At 63.8% G+C, this 9,186-nt stretch overlaps 1 protein-coding gene across 2 annotated transcripts; it reads left to right on the top strand.

The window, feature by feature from the left end:
• Positions 1-497: 497 nt before the first annotated feature.
• Positions 498-8,873, top strand: NAPRT (nicotinate phosphoribosyltransferase). Of its 2 annotated transcripts, none has more exons than XM_019553661.1 (11): positions 498-575; positions 1,841-1,960; positions 2,053-2,168; positions 2,275-2,468; positions 2,577-2,717; positions 2,976-3,060; positions 3,306-3,386; positions 3,719-3,821; positions 4,930-5,087; positions 7,211-7,318; positions 7,458-8,873. In XM_019553661.1, the coding sequence occupies exons 2-11, from the start codon at positions 1,933-1,935 to the stop codon at positions 7,515-7,517; spliced, it is 1,074 nt and encodes a 357-aa protein (XP_019409206.1). In that variant the 5' UTR covers positions 498-575; positions 1,841-1,932; the 3' UTR covers positions 7,518-8,873. The 2 variants fall into 2 exon arrangements, with proteins under 2 accessions (XP_019409206.1, XP_019409199.1); XM_019553654.1 differs by having other exon boundaries at positions 1,841-1,971.
• Positions 8,874-9,186: the final 313 nt, after the last annotated feature.

Here is a 9,186-nt window from a genome sequence, read left to right as displayed (position 1 = left end):
CGCGCCCTGGGCCGCTAAAGCAGCTCGCGCCTCGGGCACGGGCCGGAGGCCTTGCGCTCGCGGCCTGGAGCTCTGCCTCCTCCCGCCCTGGCTGCTCCAGGGGCTTGCTCCCCTTTCCCAGCGTGCGGTAACCCCGTCTGGCACGCGGGTTATGCTGTGGTTTCCCAGCCCCGCGCCGCGATCTAGGTGCAGCTCTTCCCCGACCCTGCCCTGCTGCCCCTCTCCCCCCGCGAGCTCGGGTCCGCGTGCGCCTCTGCGCCGAGCCGCGCCGCGAGCGAGGCCGGACGCGACCGGCGGGGCCAGCCCAACCCCGGCCCTAAAACGCGTGTGCGCCCAGCCTGGCCGCCGCGTGTCCCCCCACTTGCCGTGGGGCTCGGTGAGAGGGGGTGCGTGCCCCGGGGCTGGGGGCCCCTGCTCTTCTCTGGCTCAGCTCCCATCTCCCTGCAGACATTGAATACCTGCGGTCAGCCCTGCCCAGCACCACGCACGAGGCCTTCTTCGATTACCTGAGCACCGTGGACACGTCGGAGGTCACCGTCGCGGCTGTCCCCGAGGGCTCTGCCGTCTTCCCCAGGGTGAGTGTCAGCCGGAGCTGGCTGCCAGGCCCAGAGCAAATCTGGGTGAGCGGCATGGGCTGGTGGGGAGAGCGCTGCCCGGGGCAGGGGAGGCCCAAGCTCTGGGAAAGTCGCCTCGACTCCCTGCCTCAGTTTCCCTGCTCTCTCTACCATGCGGCATCCTCCCTTGATGTGCACGGAGCAAACGGCCCGGTGGCATCGCCGTCGGGAGCGCTGGCACATGCCGTATTGGTCCCCCTGATATGTCGACCCTGCACTTTTAGGGAGAAACGTGGAGGGAAAAGTCCTGGAGGTGCTCTCTCCCTCACAGGAGGATCTGCTCCCCAAAGCAAGGTCCCAGAGGGTTACAGGCACTAAAAATGCTAGCATCCTGTCAAAGAGATGCTAGAATCATTGGCCCAGAGCTCAGCAAACCGAGTCCATGTCAGCTCAGACACGCTGGAGAAACAGGGTTCGTTGAAACGAGGCCGTGGGAGCGACACCGGGGAAAGGGGGAGCATGGGCCATGCCAGGGGAAGGAGATTTAGGAGCCAGGTTGCAGAGGGGAGGCAAGGCTGGCCACCCCTGGCCTGGGGCACAGGGGGGTTTCGCCCCCTTTCCCCAAGCCTGGTAGCACCCATCTCGCCTTCCTGGTCCCTTCAGGACCAAAGTCTGGAGGGGCTGAGGGCTCAGGGCAGGGGACCAGGCCGAAATCCAGTGGCCTGGAGGTCAGACCAGCTGGCCTGACGGTGCCGCCGGCAGAGGATAGGGTGACGGGGGTGAAGCAAGCAGCAAAGGAGGGTCCTAGCGGTGAGCACAGGCTGGGTGCTGGAGGTGCGGGGGGAGCGCAGGGGCCAAGCAGGTGCCGAGGTGATGCTGCTGGGGGGGACGTGCGAGGGGAGACGTGGGGCTCCAACCCCCCGTCCTCTGGGCAGGTCCCGCTGCTGCAGGTGAAGGGGCCCTTGCTGGTGGTGCAGCTGCTGGAGACCACGCTGCTGTGTCTGGTGAACTACGCCAGGTGACGCTCGGGGCTGGGCGCAGGGCCCTGGCGCGCGGGTTTGGGGCCGATTGGGAGGCGGGGTGGGGGCAGGTCCTGGGGGGTCCCAGCAGACATGTCCGTCCCCACTGGGATTCGCTCGCACCCTGCCTACCCAGCGTTAACCCCTCCGGGCCCCCGCTGGAGTGAGACCCGGGCAGCAGCTGGGAGCTCCGGGATCGGGGCTGTCTCCCGTGGGGTCTCGTCTGGTGCCAGCACCGAGCCGAGATATGGGGTTTCTCTCTTCCAGCCTCGTGGCCACGAACGCTGCCCGCTTTCGGCTCCTGGCCGGCCCGGACAAGAAGCTGATGGAGATGGGGCTGCGCCGGGCCCAGGGCCCCGATGGAGCCTTGTCTGCTTCCAAGTACTCGTACGTCGGGGGTAAGCCAAGCCCACGCACCGGCTCCTCGCGGCCTGCCCGAGCTGCGCCCGCACCTGCCCCCTTCCCTGGCTGCGTTGCAGGCTTTGACTTCACGAGCAACGTCCTGGCGGGGCAGCTCTACGGGATCCCGGTGCGCGGCACCGTGGCCCACTCCTACATCATGTCCTTCTCGGTGCTGGCCGAGGCGCAGCCCCGGGTGAGTGCATGGCAGACCCCCCACGGCCGGTCACCCGGGATCGGTCTGGGGGGGTCCTTGGAGCAGCCCCGCCAGGTCCACGAGGGATGCGCCGTGTCCCCTGCAGATGCTGGCGCCGCGGGCCGGAGGCGAGCCGGTGGACTTCCCGTGCCTCGCCGTGACGTGGCTGGAGCGGGTCTGCCAGCTGCTCCACGTGCCCCGGGAGGGGGTGAGCGAGGGAGAGCTGGCGGCGTTCGTGTCCTACGCCGTCGCCTTCCCCTGCAGCTTCCAGGGGCTGGTGGACACCTACTCCGTCATGAGGTGAGGCCCGCGGCCGCCTCCGGGCACACGCGGGGCTCCCCAAAACCCCCCCTGCGTCCCAGCTTGGTGGCTGCAAGCCCGCCCGTCTCCTGTCCCCCCCTTGTGCAGGAGCGGTGTGCCCAACTTCTGCGGCGTGGCGCTAGCACTGGCCCAGCTGGGGTACCGCGCCATCGGCGTGCGCCTGGACAGCGGGGACCTCGCCCGGCAGGCAGCCGAGATCCGCCGCGTGCTTCGCGCCTGCAGCATCCAGTGAGTGGGGCGCACGGCGTGCCCGCGTTCAGGGAGCGGAGGTGTTGCTCTTCCTTGGCTCCGGCGTTGGCTGCCTGTGTCGGCCCTGCTGGGAGGAGGTTTTTCCGGAGACCTAAGGGATTTAGGCGCCCCGGGGGGGGGCCCGTGTCCAGCTGCACAGGGATGCCTCCGGGGAGGCATCATCCAGCTGCAAGGTCCCTGTTGCGATCCCGCTGCCCTGGTCGCAGCTCCTTACGCCCCCTCCGTGCTCCTGCCCAGGTTCCAGCTGCCCTGGTTCGAGGCCGTGCCCATCGCGGTGAGCAACGACATCAGCGAGCAGAGCCTGGAAGCCTTCGGCAGGGAGGTCAGGCGCGGGCTAGGGGCCGGGGAGGATGGGGTCGGGGGCCGGGCAGGTGCTGGAGGCAGGAGCAAACCTGTGCTGCCTCTTTGGACCCGCCGGGGGTGGTGGCTCTACCCTGGTGCCCTTGGAGCCTGGGAGACGCTGACACAAACCTCCCCGGGTCCGGAGCTGCCTCGTGCTGTGTGTCCAGGCCCAAGGGCTCCAGCTGCGCAGGGGACCCACGGCGCTGGCGGTTCTTGTCCCTTCAGGGCAGCGACATCGACATGATTGGGATCGGGACCCACCTGGTGACCTGCCCACGGCAGCCCTCGCTGGGCTGCATCTACAAGGTGACGTCCCGGACCCTGCGGGGTCGGCTCCGACCTGCAAATGCTGCCCGTGGCTCTGTCTGGGCCTGGCCGTAGGAACCAGTCCCCTCCCTGCACCCCAGCTCCTGCCTCGAAGTCAGCAATCGGGGCGGCAGAGCCCCACGTCCGTGCTTGCTCCCCACGGGCATGGCCAGCGAGACGTCCTGGGCACGATGTCCTAGTCACCGGCGGACAGGAGGCTGGCGATCCAGCCGCGGGGGCTGCCCTGAGCCTGGGGGTCTAGGGAGGGTCGGCCCGGGACAGCGGCCCCGGTTCGGCCCTGAGGTGCATGGTCTTGTTGCTTCCTGCCGCAGCTGGTGCAGGTGAATGGCCGCCCGCGGATGAAGCTGACAGAGGAGGAGGAGAAGATGACGCTCCCGGGGTGCAAGGCGGTGTACAGGCTCTGGGATGCCGCGGGTGAGCTGGTTCGTCTGTGGCCCTCTCCCGGGAGGGTGGCATCAGCTGGAGGCAGGATCAGCCCTGTCCAAACCAGCCCAGCTAAACTTCGCAAAACCGCCCTTGGCCCTGACGCACGACATTGCACGCGACCCTGCCCCCAGGAGAGCAGGGAGACCGCGGCAGCCAACTTCCCGCTTGTTAATGGACAGCACCAAGGATGACTGCAAGGTGCTAGAGAGGGATGAGACCCTGAGGCTCAAATACAGAAGGGGGGTAACCGGCTGGGCCGTAGTGCTGCTGAGAGGGAGCGCGGGGCTTCTCGGTCTCCGAGAGTTAGCCATGGGATGCAGTCTGGGGCTCTAGGAACTGAAGTTTTCGTGCAACACGTGGGAAATGAGTTGTGCTCGGCCTCAGCTGGGCTAGCGTGCGCCGCACCGGGCCGGGCTCTGCCTTTTAAGAAGGATGTAGAGAGTCTGGAAGGGATCAAGCGGTGGAAGATGTAGGGCTGCCCACCTATCCCCATATCTTCTTCATGCCATGAAAGGTTGGGAGAGCCAGGCGCGTCGAGCTCGGGGTGCAGGAGGCGAAGGGGGACACGACAGTCTTCGCATCAAGGGCAGTGATCCCCTGCTCTGTGAAGCCCTGGCGAGGCCTGGGTCCCGTCCCGGGCCCTGCTCTTCAAGCAGGACACGCACCGTTTGGAAAGAGTCCAGTGCCGGGTGCCAAAAGTGATCAGGGGCCTGGGGGGAAAGACTGGCAAGGGCTGGAAGAGCTGGGGGGGCTGAGGCTGCAGAAGAGACTGATAACAGTCTCCAAATCCCTGAAGGGTGTTTACGGAGAGGATGGAGACAGGCTTTCCCCTGAGACCGTTGCGGACAGGACTAGGAGCAGTGGCTTCAAGCTGCAGCATTGGCAATCTCCAACCCCCCTCCCCAAAACCCCTGGGGGGAGCCGCAGGGCTGGATCTCCAGCTTGCACCCTGGAGCTGGGCTGGGCGTGCAGATGGATGGGAGAGCGGGCGCTGGCTGAGCTAGCCGAGCTCTCCGCCTCGCGCCTCCTGCCCCGACCTCTCTGCACCGGGGCAGCTGGCTTCGTGGCTGACATCTGCCCTGCCTGCTCCTCGCAGGTCGCCCCTTCATGGACCTCCTGGCCCTGGCGGATGAGAGTCCCCCCCGGGCAGGGCAGGAGCTGGAGGTCTGGGTGCTGGGGGGAAGCCCGGAGGCTCTGAGAGTGATCCCTGCGGCGGCGGAGACCCTGCATCGCACCTACTTCAAAGATGGGCAGGTCAGGAGCACCCTCCCTCCCCTCCCCGCAGCCTCTTGCCCCTGTGCAAGCGCCTCTCTCCTGCCCTGGCTGTGATCTCCTCGCCCCCGGGAGCCACGGAGAGTCTCTGGGAAGCGCCCCCAGCTCCACCTGCCCTGCTGAGACCCAGCAAACTCGGCATCCTGAGCGCAAAGAAATAGTGGCCTCGAAATCAGCAGTGGTGCAGGTGGAGAGAGGAGACGGGGCAGGGAGCAGGTAGCTAAGACCTGTCCCAGCGACCTGGGGAGTGGAGAGCAGTCGCGGCACAAGTGGCACGAGGCAGGAGGAACCCCCCAAGCCAGTTTGGGGGAAGAGTCCTACCAGGCCCTGGGTTTGACCCTGGGTAAGACACATTGGGCTGGCGCCAGAGCAGTGCATTAGCTTGATGGGGAGAAGCAGCAGGCTCTACCCCCCTCCTGTCCCCAGGATGCTTTGGAGGCAGGGGACCTCACCCCCACGCCGTGCTATGCACTGAAGGGAGAGGAGGGGCACTTCTGGCCCCCTCCGCAGAACCGTGTCCCGCAGCCGGAGATCGACGCAGGGGCCGGGATCTACTCGGGTGCCGTGTCGGTGCGGTGCACCGAGCCCTGGGCGCACGGGACAGCGGGGTGCTGGGGCTGGGGCCAGGAAAAGCAGGATCTCTGAGCTCCCCCCACTTGGCCCACCCAGGGCCCCCTCCTCCTTCACAGCCACCATGGAGGGGATCATCTGGGAGCTGGGGCCCCCCCCCAATTTCTTGTCAGTAATTACCCTGTGGATGTCACGGCCATGATTCTCGGCAAAGCGGAGCGGGGTGTTGAGGCCCCTGAGCTGGCGCCCGGGGACCTGTCGACTGTCGATGAGAGCCCTGCTTGTGGCCTGAGTCCACCTGAAACCAACTTCCTTTGTTATAAGAAGCAGCCCAAATTTCCCATGCGCTGGAAACCTGCCTTTGTGCTCTGTGATCAGCCCCAGGTTCCCACAGCAAGGGACTGTGGGAAGGTGGAGGTGCATTGCAGAGGGCAGAGAAGGACCTGGCTCTCCCAGCACAATCGAGGTCCGGCTGCCTGTGGAGCTGGCTGCCCTCAGCCCTGGGCTGGCCTTGCTGTGCTCTAGGAACAGCCACTGTGCTCCACCCCAGAAGTGGCTGCATGTGGCTGGCAGAGTTCATACAGAGAGGGAAAAATAAAGGGCTGCTGGTGCCTTGGAAGCCAGCTGGAGGGAAAGGCAGGGTGAGATCAGCCATCAGCCCCCATGTAAACCGGCTTGCTGTGCTCTCAGCTGGTTGCTCCGGCCCGCAGCGCGCTGCTCGGGGCAGGGGCAGCTTTGCTGAGAAGGCATCAGGACCCCGGGAACACTTCTCAGGGGTGTGGGGCTTGGGGCCTGGTGCTCCCTGCCCCCAGGAGCATTGCATGCAAGCCAGGAACTCTGCACACCACTCAGTGCATGTGTGTGTGTACCATTAATCTCTGCGAGTATACACCATTTAATCAATGTATACGTTAATTTGTGTGTGTGTGTGTGTGTGTGTGTATGCACCATTAATCTGGGAGTATACACCATTTAATCAATATATACATTGTGTGTGTGTGTACATTGTAATCTGGGTGTATACATTTAACTTGTGTATGCATCACTTAATCTGTGTGTATGCACCATTTAATTGGTGCATGGTTACATGTGTAATCTGTGTGTGTGCGCGTGCGCATCATTTAATCTCTGTGTGTACACCATTTAATATGTGCGTATGCATGATTTAGTGCATGCATGTGTTCATCTGTGTGTACAGCTGGGCTCTGATCGAAAAGAGCAAACCTGAGGAGGAGGCGGGAGTTTGGTATGCTGGGGGAGTTTTCCGAAGCCGAGGCCCTGCTCCCGGTCGGCAGGCCGGCAGGGGAGGGGGGAAAGGGCAGGAGCCGTGTCCTGCCTGGGCAGCAGGTCTGCGTTGGCATCTGGCTCGGGCGGCGGGGGGCTGGAGGGCCCAGCTGGGGCAGAGAAGTGGGAGCCAGGACCCCTGTCTTCTCTCTCCTGCTCTGCCACTGGCTTGCTGAGGGACCTTGGGCAAGTCCCAGCCTGGCAGGGCTGAGGCTGCTTTAGCCCGTCTGCCCCCTGCTTCTCCCACTCAGGTCTGCGAGCCGCTGCCCAGCCTGCCGGAGATCAGGAGCCACGCCAAGGCCTCTCTGTGCTCGCTTGGACCTGCTCACAAGAAGCTGCGGGAGCCTGAGGCCTACCAGGTGGGCAAGCTGGGATTGCGGGGCAGCCAGGGACGCTGGCGCGGGTCTCGCCTGCCCCTGCCCCATGAGGGGTGTGCGCTGGTCTCCCTCCCAGGCAGTGATGGATGTACTGACTGGCTCCTTCCCTCTCTGCTCCCAGGTGGCCATGACAGAGAAGCTGCACGCCCTCCTCCAGGACCTGCGCCAGGCCAGCCAGTGAGCGGTGCCCGCGGGTCCAGGCGAGGCCCAGGCCCTGCTGCAGCTTGCCAACACGCCAACACAGCTCGTCCAGCATCCTTGTGACTTTGCTCCCTTGAGCGCATTGCCCTGTGGGGATGGCTGAAACCACAGCCCTGGGGGCAGAGGGGAAGGAGAGGATTTGAAAAGCCAGGGGAAGAGCTGATGGCTGGTAGAGCCCAGGTCCCCATGGTATCCCCTCGACTGGGCGACGCAGCAGCCTCTCCTGGTCTTGCTGTCTGAGATCACATCTGACCAAGTGGGCTGTTGCTGGTCAAACTTGTGCCTCTCCCCCGCGGGCGGGCGGGGTCCTGCCTTGCTTATAAAGGCCTGGCAGCATGATAAGTGCCTTGCAGGCATGTGCCTTTTGCTGAAGGACCCACTGCAGCTCCAGCAGACGGGGCCAGTTTCAGGTAGCGACGTTCAGGGCAGTGGTCCTAGTTTGCATCCTGTAGGTGAAAGGCTAGGCCTGTGATCCTCAAGCAAAGCGCCCCGGGGTGCTGCAAGATCCTTTGAAGGGTGCCACCAGCTGATGCACAAGGTTAGCACTGCAAGGTGTGCAAAACACCCCTGCGTTGCAGGATAAACCCAGAGAGTTCAAGCAGAACCGAGCATCCAAAGCACTCTGCCGTGCCAGGGTCCCTCCAGGATGTGCCACACAAGGATGGCTCTCAGGTTTTTCTATAGGAAACAGCTGCTGTTTGCCAAGTTTGAGAAGGGCTGGGCTGGACTCTCGTCCTGATGCAGCACTGCCTTAAACCCTGCATGAATATTCACACACCTGTTTTTATTCCTCTCGATGAGCTTTAGTAGCTAGGAAGTATTTGGCACTCAAAGTGATGTGCATTCCTGGGGCTTAGCCCGTGTAGGGGGTTTTAGCATGCCGCTCTTGGGCTGCGCTACCTGGCCACAGAGACTGCAACTGGGCTCTGACCAGGTTTCGTGGAAGAGGTCGGATGGCATGAGCATCCCCCATACAGTGCTGCTTCTGGAAGTGGCTAAATGGGAAATCCTGGACAGGGGCTGCGGCTGACTCTCCAGTCACGCACTACTGCGAGAGCAGGCTTTTTTGGAGCGTTTCCTACTTCCAAGCTAGCGGTGAGCCCTATTTTTGCAGAAGAGCGGTGGGGGATAGGGGTGGGCTGCCAGGAGCCGATGCAGGAGGAAAATCAGCCAGTGCTTGTCTCCCTACCTGTGTCTGCTTCTGCTAGGGCAGCATCTCTGGGAAGAGCCTGGGAGGAGAAGCTCCTGCCCCACGGGGGGTAACGGCTCCCATTTCAGTCTTTGCTGTCAGTGATGCACTTAGACATTGGAAAACAAGACATTTTCTGCCATGGCTTGTCCTTTGCTTCTCCATCAGGCAGTGGGAGGGGTGTCAAGGGAAGGGAAAAGGGGTTGCGCTTCGAGTCTGCATCCACGTGCATCACACTGAGCATCTGTGCCCTCTACCATGCAGGGCGGCGAACATGCAGCTCCCCCTCCTCCGTAACCGTACCTCTGCAGCGGGGTGCAGCCTCCTGGGGGTGGGGAGGGTGGGCTGGGGTGTTTCATAGTTTCCTAATTTCTAGAGTCAGAAGGGGCCTGAGTTGATCATCGAGTCTGACCCCAAGCCATGGCAGGAAAGAGTACTGGGGTCAAACGACCCCAGCAAG

The sequence above is a fragment of the Crocodylus porosus genome, unplaced genomic scaffold (assembly GCF_001723895.1).
Source record: "Crocodylus porosus isolate Cpor-Errol unplaced genomic scaffold, CroPor_comp1, whole genome shotgun sequence".
NCBI classification, from domain to species: Eukaryota; Metazoa; Chordata; order Crocodylia; family Crocodylidae; genus Crocodylus; species Crocodylus porosus.
Note: the sequence above shows the minus strand (reverse complement) of the source record. Positions and strands in the feature narration are given on the sequence as shown.